The sequence below is a fragment of the Hypanus sabinus genome, chromosome 18 (genome assembly GCF_030144855.1).
Source record: "Hypanus sabinus isolate sHypSab1 chromosome 18, sHypSab1.hap1, whole genome shotgun sequence".
In the NCBI taxonomy this organism is placed as follows: Eukaryota; Metazoa; Chordata; class Chondrichthyes; order Myliobatiformes; family Dasyatidae; genus Hypanus; species Hypanus sabinus.
Window position 1 is genome coordinate 52,827,350 of NC_082723.1, and position 22,841 is coordinate 52,850,190.

The following is a 22,841-nucleotide window of genomic DNA, read 5'->3' on the forward strand; positions in this document are numbered from 1 at the left end:
AGAAATTCAGAATTTTGATTACAGAGTAAAATGATCAACGCACATTGCTAAAAGTTAAAAGGGTGAGAACTTTGTACTGAATTAGTGGGTAGTGATTGCAACAATAATAATTTGGACCATGTCCTTGAATTTACAGGGAAACCGTATGCTTTGCACACTGACTGGGAATATGCGTCAGATGGATGATGTCCCACAATACTTACACGTAATTGGATGATGTCCTATTTAACTGTATATGTGGGGTGAACGTTCAAGGTAACATTAAAAGTCAAGGAGCTTTATGCCCATTTAAATTCAGAAAATGCAAGAAGAAAAAATATCACAGAAGGTCTAATTTGTTATAGTATGTTAATTATTATTGGCCACTTAACCAATTAAAAATTCTGAACATTTTTCTGCCTTTGAATGATAGCAATAGTTTCAATCATTTTTAAAGATAACATACATGGGTTACCAATGGTGATATGTTTAATTGAGACACTGGCTTTCAGAAGAAGTCATCACAAGAGGTTAGCTGGACTATTTTGTGTTAGCAGAGGCCTAGAATTTTAAAAAAATAAAAATAAATTGATTTAAAAATTCTTAGTCACACAAAGCCAGGAGACTGTAAAACCAGATCAAACTACTGTTTATCAATTCCACAGCTGCACACATCTACCAACACTATTCATACATAACAAAGGCAGTTATTGTGACACTGCTGCATTGCTCTTTCAAAGGAAGAGTACATTGGTTTCCCAAATGCACATTAATAGAGCTCACAGGGTTAATGCGATACAGAAACTAGTCCTTCGGCTCACCATGTCCTCGCTGTGCACCACGTACCCACCCCTGCAAATCCCATAAACCATTACTTGGTTCGTAGCCTTCTATGCCTGAGCAAAAATCAGCTGTTTCTCTAACCTAAACCTATGTCTTCTACCTTTAGACAATCACTATGGGGAAAAAAATCCTGTCACCTGCCATGTAGATGCTGCTAATAATTTTATTTATCTGTGTGAGTGCTGGAATTGAGTCATTTTGATCAAGATGCTGCAGGTTCAATTCTTGTCCAGAGCAAAATTCAGCTAAGCAGAACACATGTAATATTAGCTCATCTTGCCATTCTTTCTCTGGGAGTGGAGGTCATGCCTAGCCTGACCTGCTAAACATGCTTTCCCTCACTGCATTTCAAAATCACACATTATTTTTTGCCCTTGTTCTCACTCTCCAGCTGTTCCCACTGATTTATTGACAGGATAATCTGGTTTACAACTCATCCCCATGGGCAGCCCCCACCTCCTCCATTTAATTCGTACCCCTTCCTGCAGTTTAAAACTCTTGTCTCCTCAAAGATGAGAAAATCTGCAGATGCTGAAAATCCAAGCAACACTCACAAAATGCTGGAGCAACTCAGCAGGCTAGGCAGCACCTAGGGAAAAGAGTAAAGTCGACATTTCAGGCTGAGAGCCTTCATCAGCACTGGAAAAAAAGAGAAGTTAGAGCAAGAAGCTGTGAGGAGGGGAGGTAGTAGTACAGGGTAGTAGGTAATAGGCAAAACTGGGAGAGGAGAGGGATGAAATAAGGGCTGGAAAGTTGATTGGTAAAAGAGATAAAGGGCTGGAGAAAGGGGAAACACGGGAGAGGGTAGAAGAAAGAAGGGGGAAGTGACGGGCAGATAAGGAGATGAGGTGAGAGAAGAAAATGGGAATGGTAAAGGGAGGGCAATTTCTAATTACTCCTTTCCTGGTTTCACCTATCAGCTTGTACTTCTTCCTCCCCTCCTCCCATCATCTTGCTCCAACTTCTCATCTCTTTTTCCAGGTCTCAGTCCGAAACATCGATTGTTTACTCTTTTCCACGGTCACTGCCTGGCCTGCTGATTTCCTCCAGCATTTTGTGTTTGTTTCTTTTGTCTCCTTCCCAGTTCTGGCTAATAGTCTTTATTCTGATATATTCAACACTGATTCTCTTCCCAGGTGCGGCCCAAGCTGTTGAGGATTTCTACACTTCATCTTTATTTCAGCTTGGGAGACATCAGGTATCTGATGAAGCTGCTTACATTGAGGGGAAAGGGTGGCCATTCGCAGATGTAGACAGAACAGATACTCAAGTGGTCTTCTGCTGACAACAGCAAAAGACTAAGCAGGAGGTGCTCTTTTATCCCTAACTCCTTTTTGGTTCAATTTCCACTACATCCACATCTGTACATCCAATCTCAGTGCTCACAGAGATTTACCACAACTCCTATCCACCCTCCTGAACAACTCATGCAACTGCTGTGCACATTCCACCTCTGTAGCAAATTCAGCCCCAGGATGCAACCATTTCCTCATGCCCTTCCTCACCCTCATAGTTCCCTCACTCACCCGGAACTGAATAGCCATCCAACTCTACCTTAAGATGATGCTATGATACAGTGTGCTTGGGAACAACAGGAATGATTCATACTGCAAACTGAAAAAACAAGATTAATACTTGAACTGAAATCAAATATTCCCACCCTGTTGCTGTGATTAAAGGTGATCACTACAATAGCAGGAGACGGGTATTTATTTTAAGAATATGAAGTGCCACGCAAAATTCTAGCAGCACATTATTTCCCAGGAATGCAGATTGAGCTTTGCATCTGTTGTAGAGAGAATGTCACTGTACTTGAACTGCAGTGAAGTGGCCTGACAACATCATAATTGACATTTTGACATAACAGTAGTATATCCTGCTTCACATGGGAAATCACAAACAAGCAATGGAAATACAAGGATAATTCCAATGAAGGCTTCACTTCAGCACAAAAGTGACATCAATAATCCAGTACATCTTTACGGCTTTCAGCTTCGGTGTTATTTATATAGGACACAGAATTTATGGACAACCAAAAGATTGGTTTTTGATTTACGCCACGATCACAAAATAAACAGCAACTCCAGATACTGAAGATTAGCTTTATTTGTCATGTGTAATGATAACTTCAAACTGGAATTCATACATGTGTAGTTTAATTAACATGAAAGAACCGTGCAATTACACTGAAATCTATCAAGTCATCACTGTTTCCCCCATGCAACAAACCTTTGGGAGTGGCCACCAACTGACTAAGCATTAAGGCTAAAATAATGGTCTACCTATTGCTATCTATAATACAGGAGTCCTACCCAAATTCAAAAGTCACTTACTCCTGCCCGGACTTCTGAGGACAGAGGGCAAACAACCAGCAATAGCAATTATGACCTGAACACTTCCTAAGGATGTGCCCTGGTTACATGAACATATAAACATAAGAAATAGGAGCAGGAGTAGGCCATTTGGTCTGTCGAGTCTGCTCTGCCATTCAGTAAGATCATGGCTAATCTAGCCTTGGACTCATTCCCACCTAGCAGCCTTTTCCCCATAACCCTCAATTCCCTTACTATGGAAAAATCTATCGAACTGTGTCTTAAATATATTTACTGAGGTAGACTCCACTGTTTCATTGGGCAAAGAATTCCACAGAGTCACCACTTTCTGGGAAAAGCAGTTCCTCCTCATCTCTGTCCTAAATCTACTCCCATGAATCTTGAGGCTATGTCGCCTAGTTCTGGTCTCCCTTACTAGTGGAAACAATGTTCCTGCCTCTATCTTATCTGTCCCTTTCATAATTTTATATGTTTCAAAAAGATCTCCATTTCTTCTGAATTCCAGTGAGTACAGTCCAAGGTGACTCAATCTCTCCTCAGTCTAACCCCCTCATCTCTGGAATCAACCTGGTGAACCTCCTCCGCACTGCCTCCAAAGCCAGTAAATCCTTCTTCAAGCAAGAAGACCAGAACTGCATGCAGTACTCCAGGTGTGGCCTCCCCAGTACCCTGTACATTTGAAGCATAACCTCCCTGTTCTTAAATTCAATTCCTCTAGCAACGAAGGCCAACATTCAGTTTCATTTGCCTTCTTGATAGCCTGCTGCACCTGCAAACCAACCTTTTGTGATTCATGAACAAGCACCCCCAAGTCCCTCTGCACAGCAGCATGCTGCAATCTTTTACCATTTAAATAATAATCTGCTCTTTAATTTTTCCTTCCAAAGTGGATGACCTCGCATTTACCAACATTGTACTCCATCTGCCAGACCCATTCACTTAACCCATCTATATCTCTCTACAAACTCTCTGTACTTCTGCACAATTTGCTATTCCACTCAATTTAGTATCATCAGCAAACTTAGATACACTACACTTGGTCCCCTCTTCCAGATTGTTAATGTATATCGTGAACAGTTGTGGGCCCAGCACCAACCCCTGCAACACACCGCTCACCACTGATTGCCAACCAGAATAACACCCAGGTATCCCAACTCTCTTCATTCTATTAGTTAACTAATCCTCTATCCATGTTAATACATCACACCCAACTCTATGCATCCTTATCTTATGGATAAGTCTTGTATGTGGCACCTTATCAAAAGTCTTCTGGAAATCCAAGAAAATAACATCCATCTGTTTCCTTCTATTCACTGCACTCATTATATCTTCAAAGAACTCCAATAAGTTTGTCAAACAGGACCTGCCTTTGCTGAATCCATGCTGTGTCTGCCTGATGGATCCACTTCTTTCCAAATGTCTTGCTATTTTTTCTTAAATGACCAGCTTCAAGCATTGTCCCAACTACACATGTTAAACTAACTGTCCTATAGTACCTGCCTTTTGCCTGCATCCTTTTTTCAACAGCAGTATGACATTCACATCTTCTAATCTGCCAGAACCTGGCCAGAGTACAAAGAATTTAGGTAAATTATCACCAAAGCTCTACTATAACCTCTGCCATTTCTTTCAGTACTCTGGGATGCATTCCATCAGGACCAGGGGACTTGTCTATCTTCAGGCCCACAAGTTTGCTTAGCACTACCTCATTAGTGATAGCTATTGTATCGAGGTCCTCACCTCCCATCACATCCATAACATCTCTCTTTGGCTCATTAGGTGAGTCCTCCACCATGAAGACCGACACAAAATAGTCCTTCAAAGCCTCAGCCAATTCCTCATTACACAATATCAATTCCCCTTTCCTATCCCTCAAGGGACTTACATTCACTTTAGCCATCCTTTTCCACTGTATATAATTACAAAAACTTTTACTATCTGTCCTTATATTTTGTGCTAGCTTATTTTCATAATCCAGCTTCCTTTTCTTTATTGTTTGCTTAGTGGTACTTAGTTGCTTTTCTAAGTTTTCACAACCTTCTGGCTTCCCACTAGTCTTGTATGCACAAGTTTTTAGCTCGATGCCTTATTTTAATTCCTTAGTTATCCAAGTCTGGCTCTCCTCGCCCTTACTTTCCTTGCTTTTAACAGGAATATACTTTTGTTGAGCACCATGAAAAATCTCTTTGAAAGTCTTCCACTGTTCCTCAACTGTCTCACCACATGGCCAGTTGTTCCCAGTCTACACTAGCCAAATTTGCCCTCATCCCATTGTAGCCTCCCTTGTTTAGGCATAATACACTGGTTTTAGATTGAACTATTGCACCCTCTATTTGTATGAGAAATTCAATCATACTGTGATCACTCTTTCCAAAAGGATCCCCAACTACAACGTCACTAATTTTACCTGACACATTGTTCAGGACCAAATCTAAGATAGCAGGTTCCCTCGTAGGTTCAGTAACATGTTTCACCCAATCTATGTGCAAGGTAAAGTCCCCTTTGATAACTGCTGTTCCATTCTTACATGCCTTAAATATTAGGAATGGAATTAAAATGTGTGGCCACTGGGAGATCCTGCTTCCTCTGGCAGACAGAGCGTAGGTGTTCAGTGAAACGGTCTCCCAGTCTGCGTCGGGTCTCACCAATATATAGAAAGCCACACCAGGAGCACCGGACACAGTATACCACACCAGCAGACTCACAGGTGAAGTGTCGCCTCACCTAGAAGGACTGTCTGGGGTCCTGAATGGTGGTGAGGGAACAAATGTAAGGACAGGTGTAGCACTTGGTCCACATACAAGGATAAGTGCCAGGAGGGAGATCAGTGGGAAGGGATGGGGGTGACAAATGGATAAGGGAGTCAAATAGGGAGCAATCCCTGCGGAAAGCAGAAAGTGGGGGGAGGGAAAGATATGCTTACTGGTGGCCTTCTGTCCTATAATACCCCCCCCCCCCAGCTCTGTGTCCCTTTTGCCAATCAACTTCCCAGTTCTTAGCTTCATCCCTCCCTCTCCTGTCTTCTCCTATCATTTCGGGTCTCCTCCTCTCCCTCCCACTTTCAAATCTCTTACTATCTGTTTTTTCCATTAGTCCTGACGAAGGGTCTCGACCCAAAACGTCGACTGTACTTCTTCCTATAGATGCTGCCTGGCCTGCTGTGTTCTACCAGCATTTTGTGTGTGTTGTTTGAATTTCCAGCATCTGCAGATTTCCTCACGTATGCCTCAAATATTTCTCTGTTTATTGCCTGTGCTACTGTAATGTTATTATTCGGTAATCGATCGACAACTCCCACTAGTGATTTTTTCCCTTTACTATTACTAATCTCTACCCAGATGGATTCAACATTCTGCTCCTTAGATCTTGTATCATCTCTCACTATCACCATGATCTCATCTTTAATTTAGAGCGATACCCCACCTTTGAGGGAAGGCATTCCTCTTCAAAACTAACCTCTGGACTGCAGAAAGTTAAAGCTAATCGAGTTCATCATTTTGGGTCTGATTATTTTACATAGAACAAACATATTTTTGTATGAGAGTATCAGCACCCTCAGCACAAACACAATCAACTCGTGCTTGTGGGAAAACACAGTCAGTAGTATTATTCTGTTAAAAGGAGCTAAATAATGCGAACAAGCTCTCACTGTTGCAAATTAGTTTACACAGTTCCTGACTCTATACATCTGTTTCTACAGAGAATGGGAGGTGGGTGAGCTGGTAGGGCAAATGGCTCACAGGTCAGAGTCAGATTTCTACATATTTTGAATTAATATGTGAATCTTGAGTTGCCATCCTAATAGTAAAGAGTTTTGTGAGGAGATGTGATGCAGGCACACAATATCATGACATACAGATCTATAGAGAGAAATTTTACATTAAGTCTGCCTTCCTCAGCCCAGCTGTTACAGCGTTTGGCAAAAGAACAAGGAATGAGAAGAGGAGAAAATAGTTTTGAAGCAGTGAGTAGTTAAGATCTAAAACTCAATCTCCAAAAGCATGGATGTCTTGCTTTCAAAAGGAATCATGAATCCGGTGTTACTAATCCTGCCACAGCATCAGTGAACAACAGCATGACAAAGTTACCAGCAGAAAGATCTTGCTGCCTTGTAGCTATCACTCACAGCTGAATTAACTGGAAAGAACACAGTGGTTTGCATAGCCTGTCCAGAACGAATACACTCAGAGGCAACTTTATGAGGTACAGAAGAGGAACCCGTGTGGTCTTCTGCTGCTGTAGCCCATCCACTTCAAGAATTGATGAGCTGTGTATTCAGAGATGCTATTCTGCACACCACTGTTGTAACGCATGGTTACTTGAGCTATCGCCACCTTTGTTTCAGCTTGAATCACTGTCCATTCTCCTCTGACCTCTCTCATTAAACGAGGTGTTTTCATCCACAGAAATGCTACTCATTGGATTTTTTTTTTCTGTTTTTCACATTATTTCCTATAAATTTAGAGACTGTTGTCTGTGAAAATCCCACAAGATCAGCAATTTCTGTGATATTCTAACCACCCTGCCTGGCACCAACAGCCACTCCATGGTCAAAATCCCTCAGATCACATTTCTTCCCCACAACAACTGAACCTCTTGACCATGTCTGCACGCTTTTATGCATTGAGTTGCTGCCACATAATGGCTGATTAGATAATTGCATTAATGAGGTGTACCTAATAAAGTGAGTGTATACACTTCATCATCTTCCCTTGGTGATCCCCAGGAGATGGCATAAACCAGATTAAAAATCCAAAACACCTCGTGGGGAGGCAGATAATCCAGCATTCCTCTTCAAAATTAACCTCTGGACTCTAGAAAGTTAAAGCTAATCCAGTTTATCTTTTTGGGCTTGATTATTTTATATAGCAATTTTTCTTTGTATGAGGGTAGCAGCACTCTTAGCACATCAACTCGTGTTTGTGGGAAAACACAAACATTCAGTACTATTACTCAGTTAAAAGGGGCTAAATAATGCTAACAAGCTCTCACTGTTGCAAATTAGTTTACACAGTTCCTGACTCTATACATCTGTTTCTACAGAGAATGGGAGGTGGGTGAGCTGGTAGGGCAAATGGCTCACAGGTCAGAGTCAGATTTCTACATATTTTGAATTAATATGTGAATCTTGAGTTGCCATCCTAATAGTAAAGAGTTTTGTGAGGAGATGTGATGCAGGCACACAATATCATGACATACAGATCTATAGAGAGAAATTTTACATTAAGTCTGCCTTCCTCAGCCCAGCTGTTACAGCGTTTGGCAAAAGACCAAGGGATGAGAAGAGGAGAAAATAGCTTTGAAGCAGTGAGTAGTTAAGATCTGAAACTCAATCTCCAAAAGCATGGATGTCTTGCTTTCAAAAGAAGCGTGAAAATATTGATGATAAAATGAGGAAAAAGCAGGGAATTGATGCGGGCTAGAGTGTACTACAGGGAGCCAATAGCCACAACGATTCAAACATAGAACATAACAGCACCGGACAGACCTTTCAGCCCACAATTTTGTGTTGATCTTGATACCAATTTATACTAAATGTCCTCCTCCTGTAGATCATCCATATCACCCCATATTCATGTGTCTATCCTAAGAGCTTTCTAAACTCCACCAGACTGCCTGACCCCACTACTACTACTGGTAACCCATTCCAGACACTGACCACCCTCTGCTTTTAAAACTTCCCCCTCTAACCATAAAAGCAAGTCCTCTGCTGTTTGACATTTCTGCTCTGGGGGGGCGGGGGAAGATTTTTACTGTCTATCTTATCTATGCTTCTCATATTTTAAAAACTTCCATTAGGTCTCCTCATAGCCTCTGACATTCTAAGGAGAACCCAGTTTGTCCAATGTCTCCTTATCCCGCATTCCCTCTAATCCAGTTAGCATCCTGGCAAACCTGCTCTGCATCTTCTCCATAGTCTCCAAATCCTTATCAAAATAGCACAACCAGATCTCCATGTGATATTACAAGTACTGCCTTACTAAAGTTGTTTTATAGTTGCAGCATGATTTCCTTACTCAAATACTCAACACCCCTACCAATGAAGGAAGGCATTCCAAGCATCTTCTTTACTCCCTTATCCAATTGTTCAGCCACTTTCAATGATCAATGGAGCTAGGCCCCAAGATCCCACTGTACCTCAATGCTATTAAGGTATGCTTTCTCCTCTTTCATTTGACCTCCCAGTCCCAAAATGCTGACCTCACACATGCCCATCTGCTATGCCCACTTCTGTAAATGATCTATATCCTGCTGTACTCTTTTGACACCAGACAGTCCACAACTCCACCAAGTTTGGTGTCATCTGCAACCACGCTAATTCACCCATCTCCATTTTCATCCAATTTATTGTTATATATCACAAACCACAGAGATCCAAGCAATGATCCTTGTGCATTCTATAACCTGTACATGCCTCTGGGATGGAATCTGTGAAATTACATCAATATTTGCTAGACTCCTTCCATTATGATGTTATATTTTATTTTTTAAGTAATTATAATGGAAGGCAGAGTTTGTGGAGACTACTCACCTACTTCTTTTTAGTGAAGAGTACTATTTGCAAACAATGAAGCCCACAAAGTAGATTTCTTGGGACTGGCATTCTTCAAGGTTTATAAAGTTATGGGCCAAGGGCTGTTAGCTGCAACTAGCTTGGATGAGGCATCTTGGTCGGAATTAACCCAGAGCCACTGGGCACTCTGCATCAGTGCTGTATGACTCTATGACCCATAGCCATTGGTGCAATCATTCACGTGTCATTTAGAGAAGCCATGGCTCACAATAGGTGTTGTCTGCACATGATCCTTAACCAATATATGACTAAAAATCCCCCAAGTCAAGACATACTATAGGCTCAGAAATGCACACATATTCCAGAAATAAAAGCTAGTAAAGAGATGTAGGTGATGCATGTAAAACACATAAATTGGAGTAAGATTTGCTCATCACACCATCTTACAGCACAAGTTCCAGAACTCTGGTACGGTAGAGGAGTATTGAAATAGTTACTTACCAATGGCACTGAGTGCATGTCGGAGTTCCAAGGTGAAGGCAGTAATAGGAACGTCTTCGGACACTGGCAGGATGGCCACCGTGGACAGATTACTAGCAGAGTTCCCCACCAATTCCCATTTGTTGCTCACAGTGTGGATTCCCAAGCCACGCCCTTACAAAGAGAGATGATAAAGTTGGCTGAGGTTATGTAAGAAAAGAGTGCCTGCTTGGTTGTACCACCTAAAGCACCACAATGTGCTGGGGCTTCTGCTACAACTGTAAACAGAAGTACCTGTTAAACCCCGCCAACCATACGCATTGGACTTTCTTCCCTCCAGACCTACTATTATAAAACGCTGATATACTTGGGAATTTGGTGGTGCTGGAGTGGCAGATTTTCCAGAATATTGGATGCTATTTCCATAAATTTCTCAACAATCCTTTTATTTACTTTCTTAGTTAAGACGTAGTATGAAAATATTCTCCACTGAACTATTAAATTAGAAATGGATTGGCAGAACCAGAGCCAGGTGAGTGGAAAGAGAGGACCTATTTTAGAGCAGCAAAAATATTAGCTGAAAGAGAGGAATGGGGTGTGAAGGTTGAGAGGAAGAGGCAGAGATCGGGAATGGGAGAGGGGCAGGAAAAGAGATTGAGATTGGAGGGGAAGTTGAGAGTTGGGTAGGGAAGGGAGCTGAAGTTGAAAGAATAATGGGGTAGGTGTGAGATTAAAGAAATTTTTAAAAACATATTTTATTTATAATTTTCTACAAAACTACAACGAAGAAAAGAAAATCAATATGTATATAGAAGGATCATTGCCATATAAACAAAAATAACAATAATACATGTCTTAACAAATGAGCAAGTCACCCATAGTAAAAAAGGAAAAAAAAGAGTAAAGAAGAAAAGCACCCAATCCATCACCTATCCAACTCCAAGCCAACCATTATATAAGATACACTTCTAATTTTTTTAAATTTTTTAAATTTCTAATAGTGTCCTACTACACTGAAGCATTCAGGAGGCTGAAGGAGTGATAAATAGGACCAATAGAGAGGTAGTTACAGCCAAGGTGCAAGACACAGGAAACTGGGTGGCAATCAGGAAGAAGAAAAGGGTTAAGGAGCCAATGCAGAGTACCCCTGTAGCCATCCCCCTCAATAAGAGGTTTAACACTTTGACTCAGATGGGAAGGGGGAAGAAGAGGCACGCTGTGGTGACAAGGGATTCGTTCGTTAGGGGAACAGACAGGACCTTCTGTGGGCGAGAACGAGATTCCCGAATGGTGTGTTGCCTCCTGGGTGCCAGGGTCCAGGGTATCTCAGATCAAGTCCTTAGCATTCTTACATTGGAGGGTGAACAGTCAGAAGTCATGGTCTATGTAGTGAAGCTAGAACAAGGAAGATTATACAGTTTAATATGTGGCTAAGGAGTTGGTGTAGGAGAGAGGGCACAGAATTCTTGGATCATTGGTCTCTCTTCCAGGGAAGGTGGGACCTGTACAGAAGGTACAGTTTGCACCTGAAATGGAGGGAGACCAATATCCTAGTGGGAAAGTTTGTTAATGCTGCACAGTGGGGTTTAAACTAGAGCTGCAGGAGATGGGAACCAGAGTACCACAACAGTTGGTGGAGAGACTGTGGAGGGAGATGTTGGTAAGACCTCAGACGAAGTTAGGAATCAGAAGGTTGAGTGTGGTTGAAAAAAAAGCAACAAGGGTGAATACGGGACTGAAGGCATTGCAGCTGAATGCACGCCTTATATGGAATAAGATAGATGAACTTGCAGCACAGTTGCAGATTAGCAGGTATAATGTTGTAGGCATCATGAAATTGTGGCTGTAAGATTATAGCTGGGAGCTTAATTTCCAAGGATACATATTGTATCAAAGGATAGGCAGGAAGGCAGAAAGGATGGCGTTGCTCTATTGGTTAAAAAGTGACATCAAATCATTAGAAACAGATGACATAAGGTCAGAAGGTGTTGAATCATTGTGGATACAGCTAAGAAACTGCAAGGATAAAATGGGAGATGTATACAGACCCCCAAACAGTAGTAAGGACGTTGCCTACAAATTACAACTGGGGATAGGAAATGCATCTCAAAAGGGCAATGTTACAATAGTCATGGAGACTTCAAAATGCAGGTAGATTGGGAAATTCAGATTGGTGCTGGATTCTAGAAGGGAGGAATTTCTAGAGTGGCCACAAGATGGCTTTTTAGAGCAGCTTGTGGTTCAGTCCACTAGAGGGTCAGCTATTCTAGGTTGGGTGTTGTGCAATAAACTAGAATTAATTAGGGAGCTTGAGGTAAAGGACCCTCAAGGGAAAGTGATCATAATATGATCAAATTCACCCTGAAATTTGAGAGAGGGGAAAGCTAATGTCAGATATATCAGTATCACAGTGGAGTAAAGGGGATTACAGAGGCACGAGAGAGGAGTTGGTCAGAACTGATTGGAAAAGAACACTGGCAGGGATGTCGGCAGAGAAATAATGGCTGGAATTTCTGGAAACAATTCGGAAGGCACAAGATATATACATCCCAAAGAGGAAGAAGTATTTTTAAGGCAAAATGACAAAGCCATGGCTAACTAGAGAAGTCAAAGGCAACATAAAAGCCAAACAGAGGGCATATAATACAGCAAAGATTAAGGGGAAGTTAGAGGATTGGGAAGCTTTTAAAAACCAATGAAGGGAACTAAAAGAAAGTCATTAAGAAGGTAAGGATGGAATACAAAAGTAAGCTACCCAATAATATTAAGGGGATATCAAAAGTTTCTTCAAATACATTAAGTGTAAAAGAGAGGCAAGAGTGGACCACTAGAAAACAATTTTGGAGAGGTAGTAATGGGAGAACAACAAAATAGCAGACAAACTGAATAAGCATTTTGTACCAGCCTTCACAGTGGAAGACAGTGGCAGTATGGTGGAAGTTCCAGGTGTCAGGGGTCATGAAGTGTGTTAAGTTCCCATAACTAGAGAGAAGGCTCTTGGGAAACTGAAAGGTCTGAAGGTAGATAAATCATCTGGACCATATAGCGTACACCTCAGAGCTCTGAAAGAGGTGGCTTAAGAGATCCTGGAGGCACTAGTAACAATTTTTCAAAAATCACTAGATTCTGGAATAGGTTCGGAAGGCCTGAAATTTGCAAATGTCACTCCACTCTTCAAGAAGGGAGAGAGGCAAAAGACAGGAAATTATAAGCCAGTTAATCTGACCTCAGTCACTGGGAAGACATTGGAGTCAATTGTTCAGGATTAAGTCTCAGAGTACTTGGAGGCATATGATAAAATAGGCCAAAGTCAGCATTGTTTCATAGTTTCCTCAAGGGAAAATCTTGCCTGACAAACCTGTTGAAATTCCTTAAAGAAATAACAAGCAGGATAAACAAAGGAGAATCAGTTGATGTTGTGTGCTTGGATTTTCAGAAGGCCTTTGGGCAAGGTGCCACACATGGGGCTACTTAACGGGAAAGACTCTTGTGTGGATGAAGCAGTGGCTGGTTGGCAGGAGACAAACAGTCAGAATAAAGGGAACCTTTTCTGGCTGGCTGCCAGTGTCTAGTGCTGTTCCACAGGGGTCTGCGTGGGACTTATTTTTTTACATTATATGTCAATGATTTGGATAATGGAATGGGTGGCTTAGTTACAAAGTGTAAAGACAATACGAAGATAGCTGGAGGGGAAGGTAGATTTGAGGAAGTGGAGAGACAACAGAAGGACTTTGGCAGATTAGGACGATGGGCAAAGAAATGGCAGATGGAACACAATGTCAGGAATTGCGTGGTCATGCACTTTGGTAGAAGAAATGAAAGGATTGACCATTTTCTAAATGGAGAAAAAATACAAAAAACTGAGGTGTAAAGCATCTTGGGAGTCCTTGAACGGGGTCCTCTAAAGGTTAATTTGCATATTGAATTTGAATTGAATTGACTTTATTACTTACATCCTTCATATACATGAGCAGTAATCTTTACATTGCAATGTGCAATGTGCAATTTATAGAAATTTATAATAAATTGTATGTACAACAGGACAGTCAATATAACAGAAATACAATTGTTTCAGTATGATGGCCTGGTGGAAGAAGTTGTCCCGAAGCCTGTTGCTCCTGGCTTTTCTGCTGCCGTACCATTTCCTGGATGGAAGCAGCTTAAATAGTTTGTGATTGGGGTGACTCGAGTCCCCGATCATCCTTCGGGCCCTTTTTACACACCTGTCTTTGTAAGTGTCCTGAATAGTGGGAAGTTCACATCTACAAATGTGTTGGGCTGTCCGCACTATTCTCTGCAGAGTCCTGCAATTGAGGGAAGTACAGTTCCCACATCAGGCAGTGATGCAACCAGTCAGGATGCTCTCAATTGTGCTCCTGTAGAAAGTTCTTAGGATTTGGGGGCCTATACCGTACTTCTTCAACCATCTGAGGTGAAAGAGGCGCTGTTGTGCCTTTTTCACCACACAGCTGGTATGTACAGACCACCTGAGATCCTCGGTGATGTGTATGCCAACTTAAAGCTGTTCACCCTCTCAACCCCAGATCCATTGATATCAATAGGGGTTAGCCTGTCTCCATTCCTCCTGTAGTCCACGAGCATCTCCTTGGTGTCTGTGGTGCGGAAGGCAAATGCACTGTTGGTATTCATTTGAAGAGGACTAGAATATAAAAGCAAAGATGTAATATTGAAACTTCATAAAGCACTGCTGAGGCCTCATTTGGAGTCTTGAGAGCAGTTTGGACCCCTTAACTTAGAAACGATGTGCTGAATGGCCTGTGTCACATGAAGAGCATCTGTTGGCTCTGGGCCTGTATTCACTAGAACTCAAAAGAATGAGGGGTGACCTCATTGAAACCTATCAAATGGAGAAAGGTCTTGATAGAGTGGTTGAGTGAATATGGGGAAGACGTTTCCTATGGTGGAAGAGAAATACCAGGGGACACAGCCTCAGAATAGAGGGGCATCTTTTTAAAATGGGGATGAGGAGGAATTTCTTTAGCTAGAGGGTGGTGAAACAGTGGAATTCTTTGCCACAAGCAGTGAGGAGGCAAAGTCCTTGTGTATGTTTAAGGCAGAGGTTGATAGATTCTGGATTAGTCAGGGCATGAAGGAATATGGGTAGAAGGCAGGAGATTAGGTTTGATAAGAAATCTGAATCAGTCATGATGAAATAGTGGAGCAGACTCGATGAGCCAAACGGCCTAATTCTGCTCCTATATATTATGGTCTTACAAGTTCATAACACAGAAGCTGAGCAGAAAATGAGCACACATAAGGAAGGACAAGAAACGAAGTAGTGTTGAGGACAAGGGAACCTTGGAGTACAAGATCACAGATCTTTAAAGAAGGCAATGCAGATAATTAACATGGTTAGGACATGGGATGCTGACCTTCATTAGTTGGGGCATGGACTACAGAAGAACCTCAGTAATTACCCAATTGTATAAAACCTCAATCAGACCTCTGCTAGAGTACTACAGTTCTGGTCACCGAGGTATAGGAGGATATGACAGCACTGGAGAGTGGAGAGGTGATGCACCAGGATGAAGTTCAGTTATGAGGAGAGACTGGAGAAGCTAGGTCTGTTCTCCCTAGAGTGAAGGTGGTTTTGAAGGAGCACGACTGATGTTTAGAAAATAATGAGGGATATAGATAGAGGGGCCAGCAAGGAACCTTTTCTCATATTAGAAGACATAGATTTAGAATTAAAAGGGAAGGAATTTAGGGCATACATGAGTGAGACCTTTTTTCACCCAGAGAGTGCAAGGTACCTGGAACACACTGCCTGAGACAGTGGTTGAAGTTGGGTCACTGACACTATTTAAAAAGTCTTGCAATGAGCACTTGATTCACTTTGGCATAAAGAGTGATGGAAAACAGGACAGTTACAGAGAGAGGTGCCCAATGGTTAGCATGGATGAGTTGGGCCAAATGGTCTGTTTCCCTGCTGCATGATTCTATAATTCTAAGTTGGGCTGTCAATTTCACCCAATTTAAAATTCTGAATGACATGCTTTTTTTGCAAATCCAGTAGATATCAAATTTCCAAGAAGAATGGTGTTCTGATGAACACCAATCTTCCTTTACATAGCTATTGCAAAGCACACAAAACTGATAATGTTTCAAGGCTACAACCATAACAACCTATGATAAAGTGATTTTTAAGCAGTCATGAAAACAGGTCAACTTTTTTCACTGCTGCAAATTTTGCACAGCTCAACTGAATTTATGGAAAACAAAAAAGATTTGCTTAGGCATTCAACAGACTCCACAGAATCATCAAAAAGTAGCTTTCAGCCTGTTTTTACAAGCAGCGATACTACTTGAAAATCTGCATAACAAAAGGCAGATTTTACCAAAACTACTCAACCCACTAAAAATAATCTATATTTCACAAGATTTGTTTACAAACATACTTCTGCTAAGAGATGTAGGTGGCATGTCACACCTGAACCAATGCTAATTCCCACAAAGCAAAAATAAAAGAAACATCATAAAAGCTCAGAAATGTTTGCTTTCAGTGAACTGCGTTGGATCGCATCCTTTGCCAGCCTCTACGCGTTTGGCTCTCATCTAAGTTTCGAAAGGAGAACTTCAAAAAATTCACCTGCTGGAATCCTTCATAGAATCTCCCCCAGTAACTGCAGCTTCCCTTTAAAGGGTGGCACTGAGAGAATCAATTGTACATGTGAATCTTCCTTGCCTTCTATGCTTTGACAGCTCTAAGTCACTGGGTTCATTAGTAAATAGCTCAGGAAAAAAGGTGAAAATATTAGAATCATTCAGCAGTTCAGACAACATCTGTGGAAAGAGAATCTATTAATGTTGCAGGTCCAAGACACTGTCAGAACTGAGGCATTAACTGCTTCTGTTTCCGCAGATGCTGCCTGCCGTGAGTGTTTCCATCGTTTTCTCCATTTCAGGTTTCCAACATTTGTAACTTTCTCGATTTTCCCAACATAAGAGGTGTCCAGTGGAAGAAAGTAGCACAGCGACATGAAATGTTTTGTAAGATGTTGTGGGGAGATGACCAACTCAACAGCTCCTCTCAAATAAACAGCAAAAAAAAACCCAGCAGATGCTGGAAATCTGACATAAAGAAAAAGCTGGTGATATGCAGTACGTTGTCCAATATCTTGGAGAGAATCAGAATTAACATTTTGGTTCATGACCTTCCATATTTCAGAACCAAATTTTCCCCAACACTTTCTGTGTAGAAAGATGGCAGTTAGCTCACAGTTGCGGGTCAACACCAGTCATAGTCAAGTGTTTGTTTACTTTAACCTTTTCTTTCTTACTCTGACATGCCACCTATATCTCTTAGCAGAAGTATGTTTGTGTTGTTTGTTAATGGTTTCAATATATTAAAAAAAAACCGATCTCAACAAACTTGGTTTGAAAAAGAGCCAGCTGACTCTTACCAAAGCTGAATTCTTACCAAGAAATCCACAAGGGGAAAGACACAGAGTTTTTAAAAGTGAGTAGCTGCCTGTAGGCTTACAGATTGCAGGAGAAAGGGAGGACCAAAGAAAGGCAAAGAGATTCATCACACTGAGGAGCTGGGAAAGGGACCACGTTCAGGAAATACGCTTGGAGCTAAAAAAAAACATTTGCATTTGTGTAGCACCTTTGACTTCTGAAGAAGATGGAAGTACATTATAAATGCAGCAGCTTCATTTGTTGATAACTACAATATCAATTTACATAATAGTGATCATAATTTGATTGAATTCATACTGCAATTTGAGGGGGAAAAGCACAAGTCACATATATCAGTATCACAATGGAATAAAGGGAATTACAGAAGCATGAGTTAGGAACTTGCCCAGGTGGATTGGAGGAGGATACTGGTGGGGATGTCAGCAGAGCAGAGATGGCTGACGTTTCTGGGAATAGTTCACAAGGCGCAGGATACATATGTCCCACAGAAGAAGTTGTTCTCAAATGGCAGGGCTAGGCAACCGTGGCTGACAAGGGCAGAAAAGCCAAAGAAAGGGCATACAAGGTCACAAAAGTGACTGGAAAGTTGGATCAAACACGAGGAAATCTGCAGATGCTGGATATTCAACAACACACACAAAATGCTGGTGGAACACAGCAGGCCAGGCAGCATCTATAAGGAGAAGCACTGTCAACGTTTCGGGCCGAGACCCTTCGTCAGGGAAGTTGGATGATTGGAAAACTTCTAAAATCCATCCAAAGGCAAATAAAAAAACCAAAGGGAAAAGATAAAATATGAGGGCAAGCAACACACATAATAAACTGCTGGAGGAACTCAGCAGTCCTGCTGAAGGGTCTCAGCCCGTAATGTCAACATACACTTTTCCACAGATGCTGCCCGACCTACTGAGTTTCTCCAGCATTTTGTGTGTGTTGATTAGATTTCCAGCATCTGCAGATTTTCTCTTGAATATGAGGCCAAACTAGCCAATAATATAAAATAGGATACTAAAAGTCTTTTTTTCAGTTATAAAAAGAAGGGAGGTGAGAGTTGATATTAGACCACTCAGAAATGATGCTGGGGAGGTAGTAATGGGGGACAAAGAAATGGCAGATGAATTTAACAAGTACTTTGCTTCAGTCTTCACTGTACACCATAAATCTGTGAGTGTCAGGGAGCAGGAGTGAGTCCCATTGCTATCACAAAGGAAAAAGTGCAAAGCAAACTCAAAGATTTTAAGGTGGATAAGTCATCTCAACCAGATGACCTACATTTCAGAGTCTTGAAAGAGGTTGCTGTGGAAATAATGGATGTATTGGTCATGATCTTTCAAGAATCACTTGATTCTGGCATGGTCCCAGAGTACTGGAAAACTGCAAATGTGTCTCCACTCTTTTTGAAGGGAGGAAGACAAAAGAGGGAATTATAAGCCTAACCTCAGTGGTTGGGAAAGTGTTGGAGTCCATTATTAAGGACAAGGTCTCAGAGTACCTGAAGCCTAATGATAAAACAAGTCAAAGCCAGCATAGTTTCTGTAAAGTGAAATCTTGCCTGACAAATCTGTTAGAATTCTTCGAGGAAGTAACAAGCAGGGTGGACAAAGGAGAGGCAGTAGATGTCATTTACTTAGATTTTCAGAAAGTATTTGATAAGGTGCCTCACATGAGGCTGCTTAATAAGATAAAAACCAATGGTGGTTTACAGGAAAGATACTGACATGGAGAGAGGAATGGCTGACAGGCAGGGGGCAGCGAGTGGGAATAAAGGGGGCCTTTTCTGGTTGGCTGCCGGTAACTAGTGGTGTTCCTCAGGGGTCAGTACTGAGACTGCTACTTTCAACATTGTTTGTCAATGATTTAGATAGTGGAATTGATGGCCTTGTGGGAAAGTTTGCGGATAATACAAAGACAGGTGGAGGGGTAGGTAGTCCTGAGGAAGCAATGCAATTGCAGCAGGACTTAGACAAATTGGTAGAATAGGCAAAAAAGTGACAGATGGAATACTGTGTTGGGAAATGCACAACAATGCATTTTGATAAAAGTAACAATACTGCAGATTATTATCTAAATGGGGAGAAAATTCACACATCAGAGGTGCAGAGGAGTCCTCATGCAAAACTCCCAGAAGGTAAATTCATGGGTTGAGTCTGTGGTAAAGAAGGCAAATGCAATGTTGGCATTTACTTCAAGGGGAATAGAATATGAAAGCAAAGATATAACACTGAAGCTTTATGAAAAACTAGTCAGGCTGCACTTGGAGTATTTGTTCCTCATATCTCAGAAAGGATGTGTTGTCATTAGAGAGGAGGTTCACAACGATGATTCTGGGAATGAAGGAGTTAACATATGAGGAGCATTTGGCAGCTTTGGGCCTGCAGTCACTGAAATTCAGGAGAATGTTTGGGCATCTCATTGAAACCTACTGAATGTTGAAAGGACCAGATAAGGTGGATGTGGAAAGGATGTTTCATATGTTGGGGTATCCAGAACTAGAGGGCACAGCCTCAAAATTGAGGGGAAACCTTTTAGAATTGAAGGAAGGAGGATTTTATTTTTTTTTAGCCAAAGAGTGGTGAATCTGTGGAATGCTCTGCCACAGACTGCAGTGTAAGCAAAGTCCCTGGGTATATTCAAAGCAGAATTTGACAGATTCATCATTGGGTGGGGCATCAAGGGATATGGTGAGAGGGCAGGTGTATGGGGTTGAATGGGATCCAGGATTAACCATGATGAAATGGTGGAGCAGACTCGATGGGTTGAATGGCCTAATTCTGCTCCTATATCTTATGGTCTTATTAAGCAACAGTGCATATAAGAAAATAAAAAACAATCGTGTAGTAAACATACTTGGATGGTATTAATCAGAGGAGAAATGCTGGACAAAATTTCATTTGCATTTCTTCAGATATCGGCATGAGATATTCTTTTTTTTGAAATTACTCAAATCCAGCTTTGGATTAAAGTCATCCTAAGTCAGTATCTCTAATTGGTTAGCATGCCATCAACATTTTTAAAGAGTTAGTCTGGATTAATCTTTGAGAAGCTTAAATCTCTAGTCTTTGTCTGCATCCAAGGTACTAAACTGATTGAGGAAAACTATATGCACTGGATTTCAGTCATATATATAAAAAGTCATCCAACTTAAATTGGATCAGACAATTTATGAACAAGTCTAGTGAGCAATGCTATCTGACCTCATTCCAAAATATTCACCATTTGTAAAAAGAAACAGCCAAATTAAACCAGCACTCCAACTGGTTGCCTGCTCTCAATGCTTTGAGAAGGCCCCTTGCAATCCAATTCACTTGCCTCCAACCCAGTATCCACCGAGTTGAGAACTTCTGGTAACCTTGGGGTCAAACCAGAATGGACTGAAGACTGACAGTCACAGGGAAGGTCCAGCTCACTCGTCAAAGACTTTCTGCCAATCCATGATCCATGAATGTAAGTAGTATGAGCTTGGCAGAGAGGAGAAACATAGGCAATATACCCAGATTAAATGGCTCTGGAAGCTACCCTTTTGGATGGAGTTGGCCTCTGCTGCTCCTCAGCTGACACTTGGCTGACTCCATGCCACTCCCAGAGATCAGCAGCTTCTCCAAAAAGTGATACTATTAGTGGAATCACTGCTACAAAGCTGCAGCCACCCAGGTGCTGTGTGTTCTCCCTGTAACTCTGAATTTCCTCCTGCATCCTAAAAGATGCGAGGATTGGCAGGTTAACTGGTTGCTGTAAATTGCCCCCAAGTGTAAGTGAGTGGGAGTATTGAAGGGAATGTAATAAAAGTAATGAACAGGAAAGAGTCAGGGTAGGAATGAGTTGCTCTGAGAGCCAGCAGACTCAATAGAATACTCTGTTTCCTGAAGGAATATGCAAACACAGAAAGCTATGTGTGGAACTCAGAGCCAAGCAAAGGTGTGCTCAGTTGCCCCAGTTTCCAGGTGGCACCAAGCCTGCTGCCAGCAGGTGTTCTCTTCCAAAGCTGGCACTATGTCGAGAGACCAATAGCACCCAGTTACATGAGCCTGGCTTGGGTTTATAGGTGCAACTTTTGTACCAGAACAATTTTAAGACTTTAGCTTTGAGGCGGGTCCAAGTTGCTAATAGCTGGTTTGGATTCTAATTTTACACCTAAGCAGATCTCAAGGACATTGTGTACAGTCATCATTAGAATTAGTACAGCAAGATACTAACGAAACTGGTAATATTGGATAATTAATGTTAGAGTGTACTATTAAAATTATTTTGCTATTTAAATTTTATCAAAACATATTTATGGAGAAAAATGAATACTTAATAATTTATACCACCCTTTATTATTCCATTATACCCTGAAGTATTTCGCAGCGTAATGCAAAACTAAAAGTTATAGTTATAAAGCTATCAGTTAAACACAAGTTGTTGTGAGCAGCTAGCCATTCCCAAGGCTGTCCGACAACAGCTTATGAGGAGAAAAAGCAATTCATAGCTACTTCCCATGGTATACCAGGTTGAGACCATCTGCAAATGCAGAAAACTTCACCCACCTAAATTTATCGATAGTCTTCTAGATAATACAGGCAGCCTAATGAAATGTGCAGATACTTAGCAGTTGAAGTTTAGTGCCAAGAACGATAATGATATATTTTGGTGGAAGGACTAAGGAAAGGCAAAGTAATATACAAAAGACAATTCTACAAGAAGCAGAAGAACAGGGAGAGGTGTGTGACTATGACTGTGTAAATAACAGGCATTGTAAATTGAAACATATTTGACCACAGCTGGACTACTGAGTTCAATTATAGTGACCATAATAGCAGAAAAATTTAAAGTCCTTTCAATATTTCTGGGAAAAGAGACACTTCATGTATGTAGATAAACTGGAGAAGTTGAGATTGCTCTTAAAGGGAAGAGGCTGAATGGTGATTTGATGGAGATGTTTAAGATCAAACAGAGTTTGAATAAAATGAACAAGAAATTGCTCTCACTGCTGGAAGTGTCAAGAAACAGATGACAAAGTCTGGAACAACCTTGTGTATGTAAATTGGGTTTCTTCTTTTTCTTTGTTACTGCGTATGTTAATCAAAATGGCTTCTTTGTTTTGTTAAAAGTAGGAATGCTTCTTTGTTGCGAGACAGTGCTGGAAGCTTGTTTGGGTTAAAATTTACTGATAACAAGAATTGTATTCCTTTGTTAACCAATTGGGATTAATGTTGTTCTTTCGTCTGAGTCTGTAAGTGATGGTTGGCGGGCTTTTGGGGAGATTGGGC

The 22,841-nt window shown here is 41.3% G+C and overlaps 1 protein-coding gene across 2 annotated transcripts in view; it reads right to left on the reverse strand.

Annotated features, from left to right (window-relative positions):
* Window positions 1-22,841, reverse strand: part of pnpla7b (patatin-like phospholipase domain containing 7b) — a 329,041-nt gene that overhangs the window by 150,641 nt on the left and 155,559 nt on the right. For both annotated transcript variants that reach the window (XM_059994311.1, XM_059994312.1), the window contains exon 22: window positions 10,171-10,323. In XM_059994311.1, coding sequence (XP_059850294.1) covers window positions 10,171-10,323 — 153 coding nt within the window. The remainder of the gene's footprint in view (window positions 1-10,170; window positions 10,324-22,841) is intronic.